The 26214-nt window shown below is 48.3% G+C and overlaps 1 protein-coding gene and 1 pseudogene across 2 annotated transcripts; one reads left to right on the top strand and one right to left on the bottom strand.

The window, feature by feature from the left end:
- Positions 1-1971: 1971 nt before the first annotated feature.
- On the top strand, positions 1972-3538 carry LOC147981149 (uncharacterized). The gene is made up of 2 exons (XM_087513841.1): positions 1972-3207; positions 3302-3538. Exons 1-2 carry the CDS (start codon positions 2602-2604, stop codon positions 3536-3538), a joined length of 843 nt encoding a protein of 280 aa, XP_087369967.1. The 5' UTR covers positions 1972-2601.
- Positions 3539-20400: 16862 nt separating this feature from the next.
- Positions 20401-25918, bottom strand: LOC125548818 (crossover junction endonuclease MUS81-like; annotated as a pseudogene). The gene is made up of 12 exons (XR_015598863.1): positions 25563-25918; positions 24841-24938; positions 24601-24679; positions 24344-24430; positions 24141-24251; positions 22904-23061; positions 22752-22805; positions 22582-22652; positions 22400-22506; positions 21850-21910; positions 21312-21470; positions 20401-20928 (listed from the first exon to the last, which is right to left on the bottom strand). The product of XR_015598863.1 is annotated as a crossover junction endonuclease MUS81-like (transcript).
- Between the last annotated feature and the right edge of the window lie 296 nt (positions 25919-26214).

Genomic DNA, 26214 nt, shown 5'->3' with positions numbered 1-26214 from the left:
TGGTTCGCTTGAAGTACAAATCCTAGTTGAAGACCTTCTCAGCCTGTGAAACAATTCATGAAAATATATCACCAAATATGAAGAGAGAAAAGGCAAGAAGGAGTGAATTTCCATTAGATTACATTAGAGTGCCAAAGATATACTTGTTGAGAACACATTTAGGGGCTGTTCGGAAGAATAGTATTTATTTGTAACATTTTAGTATTGAAGTTTGATTTGAGCTACAAAAGGGAACCTATCAATAAATACCCTCCCAAACAGGCCCGTGTTTATCAAGAGAACATAGACCTCCAAAAGAAAGTTCACCTCAGCACCAATTCTGCATACTATTGAAATAGTCTCAACTGTATACAACCCACGGAGAGTCTCAACACCAAGGAGAATGGCATCACTACCTGAACAAAACAATTGTTATTCATGTTACAGCTTGTGTAATTATAGTTTGTTTGGGTGCAGTAATGACCAGCTGTACAGGATCACCAAAGTATAAGATATCTGCAAGAGGCAAAAACTAACCGTCCAGCATCGCGTTTGCCACATCAGTTGCCTCCAAACAAGTAGGCCTTAGGTTGTCCGTCATACTGTCCACAAAACGAGTGTAACATCCCAAATTTTCAATTTGGAATGTTATACATTAGATCATCATGCATATCATATTTTATTTTGCATTTTGGTTGATCATAGAAATTCTACGCAACTCAATGACCCACGGAGAGAGTTGGGGATTTCGTTATTTTTCATATTTGAGTTCTCTCAAATTTGAGAATAGGATCATTTGATTTTATTTATTTTATCATCAATTATTTCTATTACAAAAATATGAGAGAGGGAATAAAATGACTTTCCCAAAATAAAGAAATACTGAGGATTTAATAAAAATATCAAATAAGATTTTATTTCGGAGTTTTTCGGTGTTTTATTTGAATTTAGGAAAAATGTGCGTTTTTCAAAACTGCATTTAGGGCCCAAATAAATGTTCACCTTGTGCAGCTTGATTTTAGAAGCCCGTGAAAATTTATTTCGGAATTTTTGGAGTCCGTTTAGTATTTTTTTTTCTTCCGAGCGGAATAATTAAAAAAAACGAACCGACTTCGGGTCGTACCCGAGCGGGACACTGTCGTGGTTCTAACTCTGACAGTGATGTAGGGGGGTATGTATGGAGAGGCTAGATCTCAGCTATTGGGAAGTTGTAAACACACCAAGATGTACGAGTTCAGGCCCTTCGCGGAGGAAGTAACAGCCCTACGTCTCGGTGCCCGGAGGCGGTCGACTGGATTACTGGCGTGTGAATAACAGGGGTGCGAACCCTTCATACTGAGGAGGGGGGTGGCTTATATAGAGTTCGCCGGCCCCCTCCTGCCCTCAGTAATGCAGGGTTTAAGGTACATTTAAGGTTGGGCGTTACCGATAACTCCCTTAATAAAGTGTGATAATGACCATAAAGACTACTTAATAGCCGACCGTTTGCCTGCGGAGTGACTCTAGGTCTCCTGGCAGTCGAGTGGTTGGCTTCATGGTCGAGTGGTTGGCTTCATGGTCGAGTGTCTTGAAACCGTCGAGTGGGATACCTTCAAGTCGATTGAAAGGTGACTTCTCCTAGGGATGTCCCAGGGTAGGGCTTTTTGGACAGGCCCGTGCCCCTACCCTAGGTACATGGCTTCATCATTAGCCCCCGAATGGATCGAGGTTAGAGTGGGTAAAGAGTTGGAGATCTTTCCGACCGGTTCTTTGGGCTACGTGAGCGCCTCGTCTTGGGCCAACCGTCACGGATGACGTCATCAACCTCTTTCAGTCGCCTTGCTCCATTCCAGGCCTTTCGTCGAGTGAATTTCTTTATGTGTGACATACCGAGTGTCAGCGCGAGCGGGGTCTTCTGTTTTAGCAAGTTGTTCTACGGCCCGTGGGTGTCGCGGGATTCGGATTTCGGGAAGCGTGCGGGACGGGAGCGGCCGCAGTAATTGGAAGCGATAAAGTGGAAGCTCCTCGATCCTCGCGTCGCCTTTTTCGCCACATACTGCGGGCGCGTCTGTTGCGGGATTTGACTGGATAGCCTGGGCCTACCAGTCAGCCACTCGGGAGCGGCCCCTTATAAGTTGCCGGCTCGGGGTTTCCAAACAGTGTGCTTCCTTCTTCCTCTCTCCCTTCGCGAGTTCCTCTGCCACCTCCGTTCTCACCCTAACGCCGCGGGTCCGTGCAAGATTTGCGGGCAACGATGGCGAAGGACAAGACATCCGCCCTGGAGCACGCGAAGAAGGCGGCGGCGCAGGGGAAAGGGAAGAGGTCCGCGCGGGGTGGATCCTCCTCAAGGTCTGCTCTGCCCCGAGGCTGGATCCAAGGCGACTGGATGCCATCGGTGATCCGGCAAGAAGATCTCGACGACATGGTCGAGGGGGGGTCATTCCCCACGAAGTCGTGCGTCTCCCGGGGAGAGAGATCGAACCTCAGCCCCGCGATGGTGAGTGCGTGCTCCTAGCCACCCATGTCGACTGCGGGTTTTCTCTGCCGCCCCATCCTTTTTTTCGGAGCTTCCTGAACTTCTTCGGGGTGCAGCTTCACCACTTCACTCCCAACTCCATCGTATACCTTGCTGCTTTCATTTCCATGTGTGAGGGTTTCTTGGGTTGCCGCCCCCATTGGGGTCTCTTTAAGCACATCTTTACCTGTCGTTCTCAATCGGTCAAGAAGGCCAAGTCGAGTGATGAAAGGATGCAGGTGATCCAGCTGTGCGGGGGCCTGGCGATCCAGACGAGGGGAAAGAGTTGTTTTCCATCTATCACTTTCCCGGAGTCGGTCCGTGGCTGGCAGGCGACCTGGTTCTACTGTCAAGACCAGGCGACCCCAGGACAGTCAACTGGTCTCCCCCCTTTCTCACTCGACCGAGCTGAAAAACCTGCTTCTCTGAAAGTGGCGCCGGAGGAAAGGGCCCAAGTCAAAGTGCTGGCCGGTCGAGTGGTTGAGCTTGTCTGTGAGGGCGTGACGGGCATGGATTTGCTGGAGGTCTTCCTCCGGAGGCGCATCCAACCGCTCCAGGCTCGTGACCACCCGATGTGGCTGTACTCGGGCCTTGACGACACCACTCGGATCCACCCGGAGGAGGTCACTGATGAGATGCTGGAGGGGTGGCTGTCGAGCATCACAGGAAACAAGGACAACCCCCGAGGAGCCAGGAGGGTAATTCCACTCGACAACTCGTACGACGTGGACCAGGTATGTCTCTATGCTCCTGACTGAGATCTTATTTTTCTTCATTGGTCTTCTTTGAGTTGGTCGATTGACCTTTGTCTTGTCTGTTGTTTTTCAGGCGACTACTGAGATGTACTCGACGCCCAATGGGGCACAGGGGCCAACTGAGGAAGGGGAGGCGAGCGGAGGTGAGAGCGGGGACGATCAAGGCGAGTGGGAGTCCGATGGTGAAGGAGAGGGAGGCGACGACGTCGACTCCAGCGAAGAGGAGGAGGAGGAGGTTGAACCCCCCCCCCCCCCCCCGCCCGGAGGGGCGATCCAAGCTCACACACGATCCAGCGCGGGGGCGTGGTAGTGCGACTACTCCTGTTGGGCAGTCGTCGAAACGCCCTCGGACCTCTTCTCCTACGCCGACTGGAAAGGCTCCCAAGCACCCGCGCGCAGCGCCGTCCAAGCCACCCAAGGCTCTGCCCAAGATGAAGATGGCCGTCCCCACCATTTCTGGGTAATAATAAAACTTGTTTTCCTTTGTCGACCGTGGACGGATCCTTGGTCGATCCATTGAGCCAACCGACTGACTTTCGAGGCTTGCAGTGCTGCTACTTCTGAGATCTCCGCCAAGGACGACGACCAAGAGATGGAGGATGCTGTTACCTCCAACCCTGGTACGATTATTGACGTTCCGCTTTGAGTCGACTAAACATTTATTGCAACCCATGTCGATTGAACGTTTCCTTTGTAGCCCCTCCTCATGTTATCGACCTCCCGGATGACGACGACAACGGTCCGTTGAGAGTGAGGAGGCACAAGAGGGCGTCAGCTGACAAGACCCCCCAATCCGCTCCGGCGTCCGAGGCCGTGGCTCGGGATGGTGGTGACACCACTCGGGCTTCTGTGACCTTCGCCGTTCCTCTGGCGAGTGCGCAGCCCTCGTCGTCGACTGCGGATCCGTCTTCGCTTTTTGCCGCATACCCCATCCCTGAGGACCAAGCGGCTGCTGCAAAAGAGGCTATACATCAGGCGGGGATCATAATGGAGCAAGTGAAGTTGGCTCGGGAGGCCAGCCAAGCAGCTTATGACGCGAGCTCGGCTCTTCAGAGCAACGTCCAGGTCAGTCGACTCAACGTTTGGTCTGTTATGATATGCTGTTTGAAGAATCTCTTTTCCGAAGATCTTTGTATCTGTACACCCACTGGGTGTGTCTGCCAATTCTTGGACGAGTGGGGGCACGCTAAGTGCACCCACTGGGTGTAGTCCCCGAGACTACGATGGACTGCGGGCAGTCGACTATAGTCTTTATATTGTGTTGCTGTAGCTGTATTTCTTCATTCGGTCTGGTTAGGCCATGTCGAATGGGACTGTATCCGGTCGACTGCGGGCAGTCGACTTCTTCTTTTCTTTTTTTACAGTAGGGGCACGCTGAGTGCACCCACTGGGTGTAGTCCCCGAGACTACTGTCGAATGTTCTTGATTCGGTTGTAGTCTTGGAAACGTCATCATTGTCTCTTGGTTGCTCGGAAGCAACTTGTCTTGGACGTCTGTCGACTGATTTTTCTTTTTACAGAAATCTTGCGAACTTGTAGCTCGCTATACTGAGTTGGAGAATCAGCAGATCCAGCTCAACCTTAACTTGAAGCTTGCTCAGGAGAATTTGAAGAAGGCGCAAGAAGAAGCAAAAGGTATGGCTGGTGAGGTTCTCCATTCTTAATAGGTGGCTTTTCTTTCTTGTCCATTCTTGATGTTGGTTCCACTCGACGCGCCGCAGATAAACTGGAGGAAGCTCTGAAGAAGAAGGATCAAGACCTTGCAGAGGCACAGAAGGAGGCCTCGAGCAAAACGAAGCTCGCAGAAGAGAAACTGGCTTCGGTCGGAACTCTTGAACAGGAGAACTCCAGACTGAAAACTGCTCTCGAGACAGCTAATCGAGATGCCAGTCGACTGAAGAAAGAAAAGATGGCTCTGCACGACAAGGCGGGTGAGCTGGCGGGGAAGGTAAAAGATCTGGAGGCTTATCTCGGTGGACTCGCCAAGAAGCTGTTCGTCATGCTCGAAGGTAATTATTCCAACCCGGCTGTCTTGTAGTTGCCGAGCCCGCGTACGGCCACTGTCTTATTCTTGAATCGTGTTTGCAGAATTCTGCCAGAGCTTCGAAGAGGAAACCAGTCGAGTGGAGCCAGGCTTGGATCCCGCCAATTCTCTCGTGAAGGACGAGGCTGCTATGAACGTGCTCCGACTGGAGTCTCGTGTTACCAACGTTGTTGATTATCTTGCTCGGCTGAAGGTTGCGATGTCGCGGATCGACACATCACTCTGGCCCGGAACGACACTTCAGAACGACCTCGAGTCCCTGATGGTCCGACTGAATGAAGTCCCGGGTCGAGTGGCAGAATGGAAGAAATCTTCTGCTAGATGTGGTGCTGATGTCGCTCTGTCTCTGGTCCGCGTCCATTGCAAGGAGGCGCGAGAAGAAAAGCTGGCCGCCATCCAAGTTGCCTATACCAGGAAGCACAACTTTCAGGACTTCATGGAGACTTTTATTGCTGCTGCCACTCGTATTGCAGACGGGATCGACTTGGACGAGTTCGTCGCCCCTTCCAGTCCTCCTCCTGAGGAATGAAAAACTTTTATGCTTCACTTTAAATTTGCCTCGGAATGCCGAGTGGATTTGTAACCGTTAAACTCCGCCGAGCCGAGGGCTTGAGTACTTTGATCTGAGGTCTGGGACCTTTTAGGCTTTATCTGATCTTGATTTCTCGTTGAATATCTTCATGGTTTGATTCGTCGAGTGGATCTTGATCTTCACTCGGAATAACCTTGTATTTGCGGCGCAGCTCCGAAGGGGAAGGTAGCAGTCGACTCGCGGATTGGATTGTGTCTTGTACTTAGGCGAGCACTGGGCTGCAGCTAAGCCTCCGAGTGAGAGGTTTGCTCTCCACTCGGTAGGATTTTTAAACACTTAGGCGAGCGCTGGGCTGCAGCTAAGCCCCCGAGTGGGAGGTTTGCTCTCCACTCGGTAGGATTTTTAAACACTTAGGCGAGCGCTGGGCTGCAGCTAAGCCCCCGAGTGGGAGGTTTGCCCTCCACTCGATAGGATTTTTAAACACTTAGGCGAGCGCTGGGCTGCAGCTAAGCCCCCGAGTGGGAGGTTTGCTCTCCACTCGGTAGGATTTTTAAACACTTAGGCGAGCACTGGGCTGCAGCTAAGCCTCCGAGTGAGAGTCTGGCTCGCCACTCAGTAGGATTTCTAATCACTTAGGCGAGGGCTTGGACTGCAGCTAAGCCCCCGAGTGGGAGGTTTGCTCTCCTCTCGGTAGGATTTTTATATACTTAGGCGAGCGCCTGACTGCAGCTAAGCCTCTAAGTGAGAGAACTTAGGCGAGTACTGGACTGCAGCTAAGCCCCCGAGCGGGAGGTTTTCTCTCCTCTCGGTAGGATTTTTATATACTTAGGCGAGCGCCTGACTGCAGCTAAGCCTCTAAGTGAGAGAACTTAGGCGAGTACTGGACTGCAGCTAAGCCCCCGAGCGGGAGGATTGCTCTCCACTCGGTAGGATTTTTTTTATACTTAGGCGAGTGTCTGACTGCAGCTAAGCCTCTAAGTGAGAGAACTTAGGCGAGTACTGGACTGCAGCTAAGCCCCCGAGTGGGAGGATTGCTCTCCACTCGGTAGGATTTTTTCAAACTTAGGCGAGTGCCTGACTGCAGCTAAGTCTCTAAGTGGGAGAACTTAGGCGAGTACTGGACTGCAGCTAAGCCCCCGAGTGGGAGGATTGCTCTCCACTCGGTAGGATTTTTCAAACTTAGGCGAAACGGATTCGCAACTAAGTCACCCACTGGGGGATGGACTGCAGCTAAGCCCCCGAGTGGGAGGTTTGCTCTCCTCTCGGTAGGATTTTTTATATACTTAGGCGAGCTCCTGACTGCAGCTAAGCCTCTAAGTGAGAGAACTTAGGCGAGTACTGGACTGCAGCTAAGCCCCCGAGCGGGAGGTTTGCTCTCCTCTCGGTAGGATTTTTATATACTTAGGCGAGTGCCTGACTGCAGCTAAGCCTCTAAGTGAGAGAACTTAGGCGAGTACTGGACTGCAGCTAAGCCCCCGAGCGGGAGGATTGCTCTCCAATCGGTAGGATTTTTTTTCAAACTTAGGCGAGTGTCTGACTGCAGCTAAGCCTCTAAGTGAGAGAACTTAGGTGAGTACTGGACTGCAGCTAAGCCCCCGAGTGGGAGGATTGCTCTCCACTCGGTAGGATTTTTTCAAACTTAGGCGAGTGCCTGACTGCAGCTAAGTCTCTAAGTGAGAGAACTTAGGCGAGTACTGGACTGCAGCTAAGCCCCCGAGTGGGAGGATTGCTCTCCACTCGGTAGGATTTTCTCAAACTTAGGCGAGTGCCTGACTGCAACTAAGTCTCTAAGTGGGAGAACTTAGGCGAGTACTGGACTGCAGCTAAGCCCCCGAGTGGGAGGATTGCTCTCCACTCGGTAGGATTTTTCAAACTTAGGCGAAACGGATTCGCAGCTAAGTCACCCACTGGGGGATTTCGTATGCAAACAAGAGTGACAGCAATTATTGGGACGCTCTTGTCTTTGGTAAAAATGAACTGCAGAAATTTTTTCTTATTACATCTCGTCCAAGGGAGAACTCATGTGTAAAAGGGGCGGAGTAGTTCCGCATTCCAAGCTCGTGGCTCGTCGATCTGGTGATCAACATTGTAGAGGTGATATGCTCCATTGCGGAGGACTCTGGTGACGATGAAGGGGCCTTCCCAAGTAGGAGCAAGTTTGTGTGGTTTCTGTTGATCCACTCGGAGGACCAAATCTCCTTCCTGGAAGGCTCGGCTCTTCACATTTCTGGCATGGAATCGACGCAAGTCTTGCTGATAGATGGTTGATCTGATCATAGCCATTTCCCTCTCCTCCTCTAGGAGGTCGACTGCGTCTTGCCGGGCTTGCTCTGCTTCGTCTTCGTTATAAAGCTCGACTCTGGGGCGTTGTGAAGTAGATCACTCGGCAGGACGGCTTCGGCTCCGTAAACCAAAAAAATGACGTTCTTCCGGTCGATCGGTTCGGGATGGTCCTCAGCCCCCACAAAACCGACGGAAGTTCGTCGACCCAAGCGCCTGCTGCGTGTTTGAGATCACGCATCAATCGAGGCTTCAATCCTTTGAAAATCAGACCATTTGCTCTTTCAGCTTGTCCATTCGACTGAGGATGCGCGACCGACGCGTAGTCGACTCGCGTGCCTTGAGAGGCGCAAAAAGCTCTGAACTTGTCTGAATCGAAGTTTGACCCATTGTCGATGATGATGCTATGCGGGACCCCATATCTGAACGTCAGCCCTCTGACGAAACTGATACCAGTGCAAGCATCGAGATTCTTGATAGGCTTGGCTTCAATCCATTTGGTGAACTTGTCGACTGCAACAAGCACATGCGTGAATCCGCTCCTGCCTGTTCTCAGTGGACCGACCATGTCCAGTCCCCAGACAGCAAAGGGCCAGACGAGTGGAATGGTCTTCAGGGCTGATGCAGGCTTGTGTGACATGTTGGAGTAGAACTGGCAACCTCCACACTTGTCGACTATCTCTTTTGCCATCTCATTTGCTCTTGGCCAGTAAAATCCTGCTCGGTATGCTTTAGCCACAATGGTCCGAGAGGACGCATGGTGACCACAGGTCCCCGAGTGGATATCATTAAGGATCATCTGACCCTCTTCTGGTGTTATGCATTTCTGACCGATTCCAGTCACGCTTTCCCTATACAACTGTCCCTTTATGACTGTGAAGGCCTTGGATCGGCGGACGATCTGTCGAGCCACTTCCTCGTCCTTCGGGAGTTCTTTCCTCAAGATATACGCGATGTATGGTACCGTCCAGTCAGGAGTGATAGCCAAGACCTCCATGACTAGGTCGACCACAGCAGGAATTTTGACTTCAGTCGGATCTGTGGCACTTTTCGGTTGCTGGGCTTCTTCTGCGAAGGGATCCTCCTGGACTGACGGCGAGCGGATGTGCTCCAAAAACACATTGCTGGGAATGGCTTCTCTCTTGGAGCCTATCTTTGCTAGATCATCTGCTGCTTGATTTTTCAGTCGGGGGATGTGATGAAGCTCTAACCCCTCGAATTTCTTTTCTAGCTTTCTTACTGCGTTGCAATAGCCAGTCATAGCTGGGCTTCTGACGTCCCACTCCTTCATCACCTGATTAACCACCAAATCTGAGTTGCCGTAGACCATGAGGCGCTGGACGCCGAGTGAAATGGCCATGCGCAACCCGTACAAGAGTGCTTCATATTCTGCTTCATTGTTGGAGGAATCGAAGTGAATCTGGAGAACGTATCTGAGCTTATCTCCTCGGGGGGATACCAATACTACCCCAGCACCGGAACTATTCAGCATCTTAGATCCATCGAAGAACATGGTCCAGTGCTCCGAGTGAACTTGAGTCGGGAGTTGCTGTTCAATCCACTCGGTGACGAAATCTGCAATTGCTTGGGACTTGATAGCCTTCTTTGCTTCAAACTTGATATCTGGGGGGAGGAGTTCAATCGCCCACTTAGCCACTTGACCAGTTGCATCTCTGTTGTGCAAGATCTCTGACAGTGGAGCGTCGCTGACGACTGTAATGGAATGGTCAGAGAAGTAGTGTGCAACCTTCTTCGTGGTCATGTAGATCCCATATACAAGCTTCTGGTAATGGGGATATCTTTGCTTCGAAGGGGTCAAAAATTCAGACACATAATATACTGGGCGCTGAACTCTGAAGGCCTTTCCTTCTTCTTCCCGCTCGACCGTGAGTACTGTACTGAAAACTTGTCCCATGGCCGCAATGTACAGCAGCAGAGGCTCTTTACTGATTGGGGCAGCAAGCACCGGCTGGGTGGAGAGCAGAGCTTTGAGCTCTGCAAACGCTGCGTCAGCTTCTGGAGTCCACTCGAACTTGTCAGACTTCTTCATCAGTCGGTAAAGAGGCAACGCCTTTTCACCGAGACGAGAAATGAATCGACTTAGAGCGGCCAAGCAACCTGTAAGTTTCTGGACATCGTGTACACGCACAGGGCGCTTCATCCGGAGTATGGTGCCAACTTTCTCGGGATTGGCGTCGATTCCTCGTTCGGAAATGAGAAAACCGAGTAACTTTCCACCTGGAACTCCGAATGTGCACTTTGATGGATTGAGCTTGATATCGTATCCCCTGAGGTTAGCAAAGGTTTCGGCAAGGTCAGTCAGTAGGTCGGAACCTTTCCGTGACTTAACCACAATATCATCCATGTATGCTTCTACGTTCCGACTGATCTGAGTGAGTAAACACTTCTGAATCATCCTCATGAACGTGGCTCCAGCATTATTGAGGCCGAAGGGCATGGTGACATAACAGAAGCACCCAAATGGGGTGATGAAAGCCGTTTTGATCTCGTCGGGTCCATACAGACGGATCTGATGATATCCTGAATAAGCATCTAGAAAAGACAAACGCTCACACCCCGCGGTCGAGTCCACTACCTGGTCGATGCGGGGGAGAGGGAAATGATCTTTCGGGCAGGCCCGATTGATGTGTTTAAAGTCAATGCACATGCGAAGTGACTTGTCCTTTTTGGGGACCATGACAACATTGTCGAGCCACTCGGAGTGGTAAATCTCTCGGATGAACTCCGCTGCTAACAGCCGAGCCACCTCCTCGCCAATAGCTTTCCTCTTCTGGACAGCGGACCGTCGAAGATGTTCTTTCACAGGCTTGAACTTCGGGTCGACTCGTAGACGGTGCTCAGCCAGCCCCCTGGGAACTCCAGGCATGTCAGAAGGCTTCCATGCGAAGACGTCCCAGTTCTCACGGAGGAACTGGATGAGCGCTTCTTCCTATTTGGAGTCGAGCGTCGTCGAGATGTGAGTCGGAGCAGCGTCGGGGTCGGTCGGGTGAATGTGAGCTGGCTTAGTTTCACCGGACGACTGAAAAGCAGATTCTGAAGCAGGCTTCTTGGCTCGTAGCAATTCACTCGGATCAGCAGTCTTCTGGTACTCTTGTAGCTCAACAACTGCCATCTGAGCACCAGCAATCTTCGATCCTTTCTGAAAACACTCTTCTGCTTTCTTCCGATTGCCGGTAACGGTGATCACACCTCTGGGGCCGGGCATCTTCAACTTGAGATACACGTAGCATGGTCGAGCCATGAAGCGTGCATAAGCTGGCCGGCCCAGAATAGCATGATAAGCACTTTGGAAGTCCACAACCTCAAATGTCAACTTTTCCCTGCGGTAATTCTTTGAATCACCGAAAACCACGTCGAGAGCAATCTGGCCGAGTGACTCGGCTTTCTTTCCAGGAATGACTCCATGGAAGCTCATGTTGCTGGCACTGAGCCTGGACATCGGAATGCCCATCCCTTTTAATGTTTCAGCATACAATATGTTCAGGCCACTGCCACCATCCATCAGGACTTTGGTCAGTCGAGTGCCTTCGACAACTGGGTCGACCACCAAAGCTTGCCTCCCAGGGGTGGCAATGTGCGTAGGGTGATCGGACTGGTCGAATGTGATGGCAATCTGAGACCACTTCAGATAACTGGGTGTCGCCGGAGCAACCATATTCACCTCACGGTTAATGACTTTCAGTCGACTTTTGCTTTCGACATCAGCAAAAATCATCAGGGTGGAATTGATTTGGGGGTATCCGTCGTCGCTATCTTCCGTGTCCTCGACCCTGTCCGACTCTTTTCCCTTATCTTTGGGCTGTTTGCCCTGAAACTGCTGGATCAGGAGCCGGCACTGTCGAGTGGTATGCTTTGGGTAAATGAAATTACCCTCTTCATCTTTCTTGGTGTGGATGTGACATGGCAGATCCAAAACATCATTTCCATCTTGATCCTTGACTTTCTTGGGCTTCCAGGGGCCTTTGGGTTTTCCCTTGAAATTTCCCTGGGTTGCGGCCAGGGCCTCCCCAGGGGCGGCTGGCTCGGCCTTCCGCTTCTGCTTCCGACTGGAATTGCCTCTAGTTTCCTGGGCGACTGCTTTTTGCTAGCCACTCCGGAGTCGATCTTCATCTTCTCCGTTAGCGTATTTGGTGGCAATTTGCATCATCCGATTCAGGGACATTTCTCCGGTTCGACCGAACTTCAGGTTCAACTCTCTGTTCTTGACGCCTTCTTTAAAGGCACAAACTGCTTGGTGATCCGGTACGTTCTCAACTGTGTGATGCAAAGTGATCCACCTCTGGATGTAATCCCTCAGAGTTTCACTCGGCTTCTGCACGCAAGACCGCAATTCTGTAAGGCCTGCGGGTCGCTTGCATGTTCCCTCAAAGGTTGTGACAAACACTCGAGAGATATCCTCCCAAGTGTAGATGCTGCTGGGTGCTAACTGATTCAGCCATGCTCTGGCCGAGCCCTCTAACAGGAGAGGCAGATGCTTCATAGCCACCTCATCATTGCCACCGCCAATCTGTACAACCACTCGGTAATCTTCGAGCCAAGTGTCAGTCTTAGACTCACCGGTGAACTTGCTGACTCCAGTCGCCAACCGAAAGTTGGGAGGAATCACCGCGGCCCTGATGGCTCGACTGAAACACTCTGGCCCTGAAACATGTATTCTGCTGCTGGCGGGCGCATCTCTGTTCCGGCCTTCCCGATGAGCCCTGTTCCTGTCAACCAAGCCTTGAACGAGGACAGATCTCGCGTCAAAGCCTGGGTCCCTGGGGTCGACGGGAATCCACTGCCCAACGCTATGAGGGCGCCTGTCATCTCGATGTCGAGGCGCATATGACCCACTCCTCAGGGGAGGGGTTGGCACTCGACATCGATCATCACAATCGGATCGGCGATCATACTGCTCATTCCTTCTGTACTGATCATGCCGGTCGCCACGTCCCTCACGCCTCGGGGGTGACCGCGGGCTGTGAGCCGACTGGACTGTATCTGTCGCAACGGATCGACTGTGGATCCTATTCCGCGACTGAGAAATAGCGGAATTCTGGTTTCCCGCCGCCCGGAGCAACGCTCTGATCTGTAACAAGCCCCTGCCAGCCTCCGACTGGGAGGGCTGAATCGATTCCGCTATACGGGCCGCGGCGGCCAAATTCTGAACTGGGGTTCGGTATACCTGCGTCGGCGGGAAGAGCTGGCGTCGACTAGACTCGGGAGCCCGCTGACGCGCTTGCTCGTCGAGTGCTCGCTGGAGATTCTCCAGTCGAGTGCGCTCGGCCAAATTAGCCAAGCGCGCGTCCTCCAAGGCCCGGGCCTCGAGGGACTCTCTGACGATAGGAGTGCGGAGTGCGTCCGTGTTCCGGCGGCGAAGCTCCTCTCGCTGTAATGACGTGAGAGGTTCGGGGAGATACTCATCGTGGGGACGCGACGGGTCGCCCCCACCCGCGCCTCCATCAGCGCGAGGGAAACCGGGAGGACTGTGCGTTCCATCGACCGCCAGGATCTCAGTCGTTGGGTCGCTGCTGTCGCACTCGGATGCGGTCTCCGCGGAGCCAGTCGAACAGGCCGCAGAGGGATTCGTCGGGCTCGATTGCCACGACTTGCGGGGCGGCCAACTGGCAAGCCACGGCATGCCTCACCCACCTCTGAAGTCTCGACCGACCGGAGCGCTTGCGCCGGTGGGAGACAGAGCGGGGAGACGATACGGGGGCCGACCGATACTGGGTCGACGGCTGCCGCAGGAGGACGCCACGAACGCATGCGCGGAAATGCGTCGCACCGCGGACGGGGAGTGCGTCGATGTCGAGTGGCGCCTCCTGAAGCCAGGCGGAGTCGTCGACGATGAACGTGAGCGCGCCGAGGCGGATCTCGCGGCCCTCCACCAAAACTCCGCACGAAACCATGATCAAAGGGATCGAAAAAATCGCAACTTCTCCAATCAGGCGCTAAGATTCCTGCCCCACGGTGGGCGCCAACTGTCGTGGTTCTAACTCTGACAGTGATGTAGGGGGGTACGTATGGAGAGGCTAGATCTCAGCTATTGGGAAGTTGTAAACACACCAAGATGTACGAGTTCAGGCCCTTCGCGGAGGAAGTAACAGCCCTACGTCTCGGTGCCCGGAGGCGGTCGACTGGATTACTGGCGTGTGAATAACAGGGGTGCGAACCCTTCATACTAAGGAGGGGGTGGCTTATATAGAGTTCGTCGGCCCCCTCCTGCCCTCAGTAATGCAGGGTTTAAGGTACATTTAAGGTTGGGCGTTACCGATAACGCCCTTAATAAAGTGTGATAATGACCATAAAGACTACTTAATAGCCGACCGTTTGCCTGCGGAGTGACTCTAGGTCTCCTGGCAGTCGAGTGGTTGGCTTCATGGTCGAGTGGTTGGCTTCATGGTCGAGTGTCTTGAACCCGTCGAGTGGGATACCTTCAAGTCGATTGAAAGGTGACTTCTCCTAGGGATGTCCCAGGGTAGGGCTTTTTGGACAGGCCCGTGCGCCTACCCTAGGTACATGGCTTCATCAGACACCGCCCGGGAGCAGCCTTTAAATAGCGCCGCCCCGAGCCGCCCCAGCCCATCAGCCTCGCCTCGATCCGCGCGCGCCGCCGGAGCCGCCGCCGCCGATGACGATCCCGCTGCCCGAGGTTCGTCGCGCCTCGTTTTCCGTGCCGAAAAAAAAGAGAAAACAATTTGGCGTTCGTCGTTTTTCTTTTTCTCGGATTTAATCCGCGATTTTTCTGATCGCGATTCCTGATCCGATTTTCGTTTTAGTTTAACTTTTCGCTCGTTTATCGGAATCAGGCGATTCAAGCGCCTAGAGTTTCGTCTCAAAACCCTCTATCCGTTTCACCAACTTAAACAAGTTTTTGTTACTGTAAACTTTGCCCTAGATCCAGATTACTAGAACGAAGTTGTTTTCTTTCGCCGTTTGTTTTTCGTTGCTTCGTTCGATTTGATTCTTTTTGCCAACCGGAGTTCTTAAGTTGAACCTTCTAGTTAGATCTCTTATTTGAGTTTTACCTGTGCATTCGATGAGTACTTATTGTATGCTTGTTTGTTTGTCTGCGATAGAATACCCGGAGTGCGCCGCCTGTTACTTCGAATCGTTAGGTTTCGCGGATTATCAGCAAGGCAAGTAACACTTTGATCATACCTTTTCCTACTACCCAGTTTTATTGCATTAGATCAATCCTCACACATTGCATGATTAGGATCTAATTAAATTGTGGGATGGGAAGTAGATGAGGTAGTACCTATTACCTGTTATTATCAAACCTTTGGGAGTTACTTCTACTCTACGTTTGCTTATTATGCCATGCTATGCTAGTAGACGTGGATTGGGTGAGTGATATCCATGACAGATGTGAGTTTGTTGATTAATGGTTTATCTAAGGTGGTAACTTAAACACACATCTGGGTGGATTGAGGCACCTGGGTATTCCAGGACTTGCCTATTTTCTTTTGGACCGCCACCCAGGCTCAAAGGGATCATGAGACTGTTCATACTAGAAACTTCCGTGTGCAGCCACAAGCTATTATGGGCTCTAGCATAGTTGACTAAGTTGTGCGAACTCTTACAGTGGTAGACTAGCAGATGTAGGGGATGTAGGTGGTACGGTCTACCCGATCGTAAGGTGCTAGCGCTTCTGAAAGACTATGTCTCGGTCATCCGTCTTCTCAAACACCATGTAGCGCGAGAAACCAAACGGAGGCGATCGAGTCTTGTGGGGAAAAGTGCGCAAAACCTCTGCAGAGTGTAATAAACTAATCATGGTTAGCCGTGTCCCCGGTTATGGACATCTTGAGTATCTAGTACCTGGATTTTCATGTGAATCTCAACATGTTACTCTAAATTAATTTTGTTGGGTTATGTTTAATGATGATGCTTAATTGGGATTGAGAATGCTGTCAACCATTCTCAATGTTTAACAACCACCATGATAGTAATTAAATTTTATTCCTTTAAAGTAGGGAAAAATTGGCTTTCCGCAAAACTGTAACCATAGAGCTTTCCACCAGCCAAATATGCATATAGTATAGTTGTTTCATTCCATTACTCTCTATGTGTTACCTTGCCATCATATTCCATGTGCTGACCCGTTTTCGGGCTGCAACGTTAATGTTGCAGACTTTTCAGACGACGATTAAGGAGTTTTTAGGTCGTGGTTCTATACTCAGTGATGCCGTTGGAGTTGATGGACTCACTTATCTTCCAAGCCTTCCGCTGTTATCGTTATTAGATGGCCTTAAGCCATATTTATTGTAATAAGTTCTCTTTTGAGACACTCGATGTAATAAGTGTGTGATTGCTACTTGCTATAAATCCTCCGAGTACTGTGTGGTGTCGGCATTACTGATCCAGGGATGACACCGGAGCACAGAGATCAGACTGTTTGAGGTCTGGTCGCTACAACGAGTAACAACAGCAGGCTTTCCAGCCATGTTGCACTTCTAAAATAAGAACACCTAAAGAATGAACAAAGTAGTACTCAATAGAAAAATACATGTTAATTACCTCCACATTCTCAATTTTGGCAAAAATCGGAGTTTTGGCTAAGATAACTAACTTTGAGAGGAACTCCCGTGCCTATTGCAGGAAAAATACTATCAACGTTAGGAACATCTTTCCAAAGTATGAAGTGCAAACAAACATGTGATGCTATTCAACAAAATATCAATATAAAAAATTCAATCTGTTGGGAAAGATGGTACCGTGAAGTCATAATGACATAATGAGTTACTTACTTGCCGCACATCTTCTGCATGCCTTGTATAAGAAAGAGAGAGGAAGTCAATCTTGTTTGGAGCACCCCATTTTTTCATAACCTGAAAGTGGTGCATGCTCACAAAGTCATATAATGGGTAACAGCAAGGAGCTCCAGTTTCACGAAAAAAATTAACATGTAAAGTCTAGTCGCCAAGTTAATACAAGGAGCAAGAGAGATTCTTGGGAAAAGTTCCTTACATCTTTATCCTTATCAAACAACGTGGGCATGTCGATATGGATCTGGAAGCAGTGCAATGTGAAGACATAATCACAATAAAGTTCAGAAAAAAGAATAGTCAGTCTACACTAAACAAGTAATAGGGTGTTACCTATGATCAAGAACTACCAAGACCAAGTTAGCCTAAATGATTATTCATCAAGATATGAGTTCACATTCAACAAACAGCAATCAATCACGCCATATAAAAATGTACCATCTCAAGGAAAATTTGTAAGAGATGGTTAATAACTTGAATAAAACACATCATAGCTAGTATACTAACACAGAAGTGATATCAATATTCATACCTTCCACATCAGATTTGAATAATTGAACTTCAAAAGGGAACAAGGAATAGTGGAAGAAAGAATAGTGCAAGGTCAGTTACCTATGATCAGGAGTACCAATCAACAAACAGCAAACAACAATCAACCAATCAATCAACAAACAACAAACAATCAATCAATCAATCAACAAACAACAATCAATCAATCTTAATAACCATACACAAACAGCAATCAATCATGCCATATAAACATGTAGCATCTCAAGGCAAATTTGTAGGAGATATGGTTAAAAACACACCATCGCTAGTATACTAACACAGAAGTGACATCAATATTCCTACCTTTCACATCAGATTTGAATCGGGGAACTTCAAAAGGGAACAAACAAGGAAAAGGGTGCTCTGATGAGTGGATGCATTGGATATGAAAACAAACAATGAAAACGTGATTATTTATAAATAAGGTAGGCATCGGATGCATTGGATGCCAAATCGGCCACGCAATGAATGGAAACCAAGCAAGTGATTGTTACAAGAGTCAAGCTTTTCTGCTCAGCCCATCGTCCTAATTTATCAGCAGGAGAGGAGCCTCACATCACGGTACCCATGGCCTACATGGTTTGCACCCCTGAACACGAATCATATTGGAACATAAGCAAGGCATGATAACAAGAAACAAGTTGAACACACATCATCACATATGAACATAAGCAAAGCATGATAACAAGAAACAAGTTGAACACACATCATCATATATTGGAACATAAGCAAAGCATGATAGCAAGAAACAAGTTGAAAAGAACACCATCAGAACAACCGTAACAGACAAGAACAAGATTCGCTGCATCTAGGATGGGAGCACACACGCTTGCCGGTAGAACAAGAATCGATAGAGGACGAACAATGCAGGTGATGGAACAGAGGAACGGATTCGACGCTGCTCCAATTTCGAAACCAGAACCGCACACCGTCGCCCCGACGCGAAGACGAAACGCATGACCGTCGGATAACAGAAGCGCATGAACCATCGCTCCACCGTGAACAAGGAACGCAGGAACAGAAGTTTCTCAAACGGACTTGTTAGTTCGCAAACCAGATGGTGACCCAAACCGACGGACCGCTCGTTCGCTTCCTCCTAGAGTCACAGACCCCCGACGAGACATCCCCAAGAACACGCGAGAGCATCAGGGCGACGGCGAGGACGAGCAAGAATCAAACCACACGCGACTCTGAACTAACGATGGCGGCAAGGACGAGCAAGTCGAATCGGACGCGCATTTCTATCTAAACGGACGAATCGAGGACGAGCATATAATCAACCAAATCAGGTGCGCTTCAGAACAGAGGAATCGAGGACGAGCAGAATCGAACAAATCAGAAGCGATTCTTCTACTCTAAACGACGGAATAATCGAGCGAGGAGGAGCAACATGGAACCAGACGCGAGAGGAGGAGAGGTAGGAACCGAGGACGAACTGCCTCACCGGACGCGAGACGGGGAGAGGCAAGAACCGAGGACGAGTCGCCTCACCGGGCGCGAGAGGAGGAGAGGCACGAGTCGAGGACGAGCGCGCAGCTGGCACACGACGCCGGTGCCCCCGCCGCCGGTCGCCTGCCACTTGGCTGAGCCCCGCGTCCTCGGGGAGCGGCGCGGCCCCGCAGGCGGAGAGGAGAGGGAGCAGGGCGCGAGCGCGCGGGTGGATTTGGGGTCGGCGGCCGTAACGGAGGCCACCACGCGGCCAGGACGGGCCGAGGACGAAGGAAGGAGGCGAGAGGCGCGGCCCGGACGGAGAGAGGAGGAGCGGGCCGGCAAAGGGCAGAGCTTTATAGGCGGGGCAGAAGCGGTGGCGGCGGGCGGAGGCTTGTCCTTGCTGAGGTGCGCGTGGCGTGGCTGCGGGTATGAAAGGCAAGTGGAGCGGGGCTGGATCCGGCGGCGGAACGGGAGTTTTCCACGCGGCAGATGCCCCTGGGTACCGTTGTCATGCGTGTCTCTTTCTTTTTTTTCAGAAAATCAGATTGATTGCGTGGTGAAAACAAATGTGTTCATTTTTTAGTGATGAAAGTAGATGTGTTCGTGTTAGAAACACCTACGTATCCGAGTTGATCGAAAACTCGTCTCGCCCGCTCTAGCTTCTGCCGCTTCCCTCCCCTTCCTCGCCTCTCCTCCCATCCCGCCGTTGGTGCAGGTGGCGGCGCGGCGTTTCTCCCCTCCTCCTGATGGTGTGCGCAACGCGGCATGCGGCATCGTGCTGGGGGCGCGGTGGCAGCGAGTCAGACGGGCGCGTCGGTGGCGTGGGCGGATGGCAGGGCTGCGGTGGCTGTGCGGATTCCGGAGGTGGGTGCTCGGGGTGCTCGATGACCTTTCTTTCAAATTTGATGAATTTTCTTTCAGATTTAATGAAGTGTTTTCAAATTTGATGAACCCTTTTTCAAATTCAATGAACTTATTTTCAAAAATCGATGAACTTTTTTCAATTTTTGTGAACTTTTTCCCAAAATCGATTAACTTTTTTTCAAATTTAATGATTTTTTTTTCAATTCGATGAGCTTCTTTCAAAATCAATTAACTTTTTTTTAAATATGTGATTTTTTTTCAAATTCAATAAACTTTTTTTTCAAATTCGTGATCGTTTTTTAAGTTTGTGAACTTGTCTTTCAAAAACCATGGACATTTTTTAGTTCACTATTTAAAAAAACCTTATTTTTCAAAAGTCAACTGGTTGACCGCAACCGGTCTAACGCGATCAAGAGAACTAGGAAACCAGTCAACCGCTATTTTCTTCTTGGACCGGCCCATGAGCGGGGCGCATGGGCGCCAAGAAGCTCAACAAGGCGCCCTATAGGAGCTCCCACTGGACCCAAGGGGCGGCGATCTGTCCCACTTGGCGCCATGCGCCAAAGCGGTATGGCCTGCGATTCTTTGCTTTTTTCTTTCTTTACGGTTCTTTCATGTCTCGTGCCCCTACACTCAAGGGCACCTCTCTAAGATCCCCACCTAAATGACAACAAAGGGATGCTCTGAGTAGGTCGAACATTTCTTTTTTGCAACAACAGGCTATATTGAATTACTCAGGAGGATTACAGAGTGTGTGAATACATTCTACAAGAAAAGTAGGGTGTAATTCACCCAGATACATCTTCTACGATCCTCACTAGCCTATTTGGCACACTTGTGTGCCGCTTCATTTGCTTCTCGGTTGATATGTAGAATTGAGCAAGATTGAAAACTGGAGCTCGCATCCACATTTGCTTTTCGGCTGATATGGACAATGGAGCCAGGTCTGCTTTGAAATTTTTGCCTCATTTAGCATTCGCACGACATCTTGAGCATCACTTCCGATGATCACCTTGAGATGTCCAAGAGCAAGACGAATGCCATCACGAAGCGCCAAGGCTTTCCATAGTGCTTGCATTTTGTGCAAACCGATACCAAAATTCAGGGGTTGACATGATCGTCCAGGCTTCATGAGAAGAGTACATACGCTGTTTTAACGCTCTCTGATCCATCTACAGTGTTTACATCCCCTTCAACTAGATATATTAGCTTCCTTAGCCCACATTTCTGCAAAGGATACAGCAAACGGAGGTATCACATCGTATTGTTGCTGAAATAACCACAGCAAACCCATATATATGGACAAGAAATACAGTTTCTTTGGGAATATGCACAATCTACAGGCTCAAGCTTATGTCTGCTAATAACATCGTCCTTCATCATCTCATACCCAAATATGGGCTATGCTTTTCAATTAATGATAACAAAGAATAAGGAAAAAAATCTCCTCGACTAAGATTAGACTCAAGCAACATCAAATCACAGGGGATAGCATGTGGGCTGCCCTTTTTTACTATCAGTGAGAAATTGAAAGCATGAAGAACTGGGAAAGTTAAGATGGAAGGTTTATAATATTATTGACAAAAATCAAAGCTATTTTCAGATGGTACCTTCAGTCTTAGTTTTTGATCTTTGTATCTGTTGTCTTTAATTGAGCCAAGTAAATCATCCACATTTTTCCTTTCAACAATGAAATCAAGAACATACTCCGTGTCAAGTTCTTTATGGCGAGCAATCCAAAGAGCATCTCCAACAGGCAAGTGTTTAATCTGGATGACATGGTTCAAACAGAAGGATCAGCACCATTTTCTTTGGCACATTATATGAACAGTTCAATCTATGCAAAGCAACTTTGGTAATATTATTATGCTGTCTCCTTGCGCACAAGCAAGAAAAATATGCAGTCAGCAATCATCAACACGGTGGGGCAGCGACCAAACATATCAGATAATTAATCCAGCAGTACAGGGCATTTAATTTAGAGCCGTGTTGATGCATATAATGACTTTTAGCAGTGTATTTTGGTTGTCTGAAGAAATGAACAAGGATAACACCCAGAGGAGTACTGATGAATTAGATACAAGAAGAAAGGAAAGGGCAAGCAGGGTTAAACAAAGAAGAGTTCACATAACTCTCAATCCAACTAACCTCTACAGGAATATTAAACTGCGAGCGTATATTATCAACAACTTTTCTTCTGGAACGGGGCCTGCACAAAAAGGGAGCAATCATAAGAGAACTGAATTCTGATGCATACATGGATGATTAAATAAAACAAAAAACTATTGGGTGCAACAATAATCAATTTGTTTCCTTGGAAAATCATTTAATTAAACAACATACAGAATACACAGAAGCAGAAGGTTAAACAGTTTAAGTAACACGAGATAACGAATCAAAGTGTCATCAAAATTCACAATTCCAGCAGTAAGTGGATAAATATGTGAAATCCCTTGCCTATCTTATTTTACCAGAAATAATATTAACATGAAGAATAGAGTGCCCTTGCAGGTCATGCGAAAGAGAAACTAGGTAAGCATACTCCCAATCCTCAGTTACTTTACCCTCCTCAAAAGATGTTTTTATTTGGGGGGGGACATATATTGTTTATTTGCTAAGACAGCCTTAATATGATCCTGCTTAAATATCAGACACAACTAAAAAATACAACTCATGAGTAAGATACGATCATACAGACCCGAAAGTATCTCGATCATACAATATCAGCACCACTTCATAAGCTTTCAGAAAACTTTCATTAGATTGATGAGGTGGCACAGCTAGTAAACACTTTTCAGCAGAACCCTGACGTTAGAAAAGAAATGTTGCATTATGTTCCATTTGAAAAAGAAGGGTACGGAAAGGGAAATTCAAGTGTACCATAGCACTAAACGATTGCTGTCCAAACATTCCTCGAGATGAAAGAGGAGAATTAATAGCATGGCCGTTGCCTGAAAAAATAATGGCATTAACTATAAAGATCAACGGGGAGTAATATTTTGCTTATGGAATATATCATCATATTATATGCAAAGAAAGCATGCTGATACCAAAGGAACTGGAACTGCCTGCTTTTGAGTTTGGAAGTCCACTTCTTTCAGAACCTCCAATTGAGTAAAAGGAAGTTATTATAGTGCTGCTGGGGTACAATAATTGGTTATCTGGAAATTCATACTGCATGAGCAGAAAACTTTATTAATACCTATCAGGGGACTGCTGCCGTCATATTCATCAGAATCTGAATCACTGAGCACAACTGCAGGATGACCGGCCGCCGTTAAAGGTCCTGCAGGACCATCCAATCCAGACCGTGCGAGACAATCGCGAGCTGTTTCTTTGCCCTTTTCTGTTAGGTAATACCTACAGCAAACATATACGGTGAGCCCCAAGTCTATGCTTGTTATCTCAACAGAATGTGTGTGCTTGGTAAATAAAGCCCCAGAGAGAAAGAGGAGATGCAAACTGAACAGGGCGAGCTTCTGCTTGTATTCAGGGTGGAAATAAAGGAGATAACTGTAGGACCAAAGTAATGAACAAGATCTGGTTCATGTAGCAAACTAGCATACATCTGGAACATTCCCAAATGGCCACATGTGCAAGATTTTTATAAACATGTTTCAGGTTCATATTGTGGACCAGATAAGTTCAAAGGAGCTATGGAATTGGACATGCCTGCTTCTATTCCATCAATAGAAAATTGATGATATACCACTGCAGAGCTGTATGTTTAAAAGATATATTTTCTTAATTAGCTCAAAAGATTAGAGGGCATTATATTACCTAAGGCGCCAACAAGCATCAACTAGCAAACTATCAGATGTTGAAACTCTGCTAGCATATATATGACTTCACTGCTGCACTATATCAAACTTCTCCGACCAAGAGAAAAAACTGAAGTAGGAATGTTTCTTGATACAAGTTAAATTACTAGAGAACACATGTACCAAACAGCAAAAGCACACCAGAGTCCAAAGGTTAGCCGCATTTTTGGATCTAGCCGATCCACACTCAGACCAAAACATGTGAGAGGCTTTTCTATCCGGTGAATATCGCAAGAGAATGAATCAGATAAACTAGTGCAGACACAATCATACTTAAATACTACGTGAGAACCCTATGAACCCTTTAATGAGAGTCAAGTTCATGCATACAAGTGCAATATTTTATAGCTCTGGTATCTCCTTGAGTTTGAGTCCATTGTAATATCATTTTATCATTTAAGAAAGACCAGGCAAAGTAAAAAGTTCACAATCAATAGCTAGCAGAGCCACAATAGTACATTATACAGCAATAGCCAGTGATGTGAAGGTAATGAAACTTGTCTGGTCTAATACGTGAGTATAAAACATATTGGGTTTACCCCCCCTAAAAGATCCAATTCTTTTTAGTAAATGACAGAAAAACATAACATTAACATGGGGATGAGCCTGGTACATTACTTTGCAGGATTACTCTTTTTCTCAACCAGATCCTTATTTGTTAACGTCTTCATGCTATTCCATCCAGTGTAATTGTAACCTTCATTCCGAGAATTCCTACTGTTGTTTGGGCTGCTCATAATACAACAGAGACAGTTAGTGATGCACTAAAATATCAGCTGAAATCAGCAACCGTGGCATATACTGAATCACTGAAACTGTACCCTATTGCATGTTCTGACAGACCACTGGCCTCAGCAACATCAATAAGCTCTTGCCTCATCATAAATTCCTTCCCTCTTTCCATTTCCCTAGGGGGGGAAACAACTGTCAATATCCGCTGTTGCATATTCAAGTGTCTTTTCCCTTTTCCTCTGATTAAATGTTGCCCTTTGTACTAAGGTTCCACTAATTTTGCAGCATGAACAACAAAAATGTAGGTAAGATAGCCCCCCACCCCCCCACCCCAAAAAAATCATACCTGTAGAGTGTGATCATTATTGCATAAGCAGCTGATTTCAACCGTGGCACATAAGGTTTGTTTCATGTGTTCTTCTTCCCTGTTAAAAGGACAGTACCCTGTAAGATTATGATAATAGTCCTGTTTCCATTGAACTGAGTATTGATAAAACTGAAGGGGAAGAAGACTTGTTGCCATCCTGATGATGAAAAAGGAATAACAGATTCCAGAGGACACGTGAGCAGTCATGAAAACTATTACTCGTTTCTCCTGGTGTATTACTTGTCGGAGGAGACAAAACAAGGCTGGACCCTGGAAAGGAGTCTTCCATAACATCAACAACCCAACCTTCAACTCCCCTGACAAAAATAATAGAACCGAGGAAGCAACAACAATGATTAAAGTAATTCAGAAAATGTAAAGTTTTTCAAAAATCGATGCAACTCAATGTAGAAAGCAACGATTGATGTGTGATTTCCACCTCTAAATTGAACACACAAAAGAAAAATCAAAGGGAAAGAGTTCTATATGAACCATTTCTCTGGTTATCTACTTGCAGGCAAATCCCAAGTAGAATGACAACCCTAAAGGGATGGATATAAATACACCTCGCCATATAAAAATGGCAATGGCCTGAATCGATTTCAGCATATACCTGCAGCAAATCAACGGCCGCAGCAGATGAGCAAACATAAGGGGAACTGAACTGAAACTTATGATTCCACAGATCAATAGCTATCCAAACCGAAAATCCATGCTCAGACCAAATGGGCACAACTAAAATCCCCTAAGGAGTAAGCCGTCACATCCACCGAACAAAACTAAGATTCCAGAGCTGAGGCACCCAAATCATAAACCGACCCATTCGTCTTAGAGCAGCGATGTGACCCGATACATAATCCCAAGCGCGCGACCCCGAAATCGACCGAAACCTAGCCTCGTCGCAATAGCGTAAGAGGAAAAGGTTGAGAGAAAATGCGCACTTGAGACGGGCCAGGTCGCCGGGGGTCCGGATGGGCTCCTTGGCGGTACAGACGCCGCTGTAGGCGGCGGAGAGCGCGCGGCCCTGGTGGTCCGGGAGGCCGGCCGGCTGCTGCGCCGCCAAGGAGCGGTGCTTCTCGAAGATCCTGGCCGCGACCTCCTCGTTCTCCCGGAGGTTCACCTTGCGCTTCTTCTTCGGCACCGACGGCGCAATCCTCGTCGTGCGGTTGGGGGCGTGGAAATGTGGGACTGGGAGGGGACTCGGGCTGTGGGAAGGGGACTGGGGTTTGGGGTTTGGGAGTGGGAAGGGAGAGCCCGCCATTACTGGTTCGGAAGTTTTGGCTTTGCGATTCACAGGTCTTTTACAGTCGAGAGTTAATTCTGCGACAGGTAAATAAAAATAAACAAATAAATAAATGCCGATGCAGTCATGATGGGACGAGACCGTGCGTATAAATCTCGGAGCAATCTGATTCTTCTGTAAGAACCGGGAAAACTTTGGTTTTTGCATCCTTTGAGAAAAATAAGATCGTATACTTTTCGAATTCCTTTTGTTTGCAATTGCATGGCCAGATTTTGATAGACGTATTGTTCATGCATTTTGGAAGCCATGCGAACTCACCTTGTGTGCTAAGAGCAAATCTAGCAGATTGG

Source organism: Triticum urartu, chromosome 3A, assembly GCF_056163025.1.
Source record: "Triticum urartu cultivar PI428250 chromosome 3A, HENAU_Tu73, whole genome shotgun sequence".
In the NCBI taxonomy this organism is placed as follows: Eukaryota; Viridiplantae; Streptophyta; class Magnoliopsida; order Poales; family Poaceae; genus Triticum; species Triticum urartu.
The sequence above is the reverse complement of the archived record's forward strand: the minus strand, read 5'-3'. Positions and strand labels throughout refer to the sequence as shown.

Bases quoted from the DNA above. Each gene is read 5' to 3' on its own strand.
- LOC147981149 (XM_087513841.1), top strand. From the start codon at position 2,602: ATGTGTGAGGGTTTCTTGGGTTGCCGCCCCCATTGGGGTCTCTTTAAG. The intron at 3,208-3,301 runs GTATGTCTCTAT...GTTGTTTTTCAG, and splicing joins ACTCGTACGACGTGGACCAG to GCGACTACTGAGATGTACTC.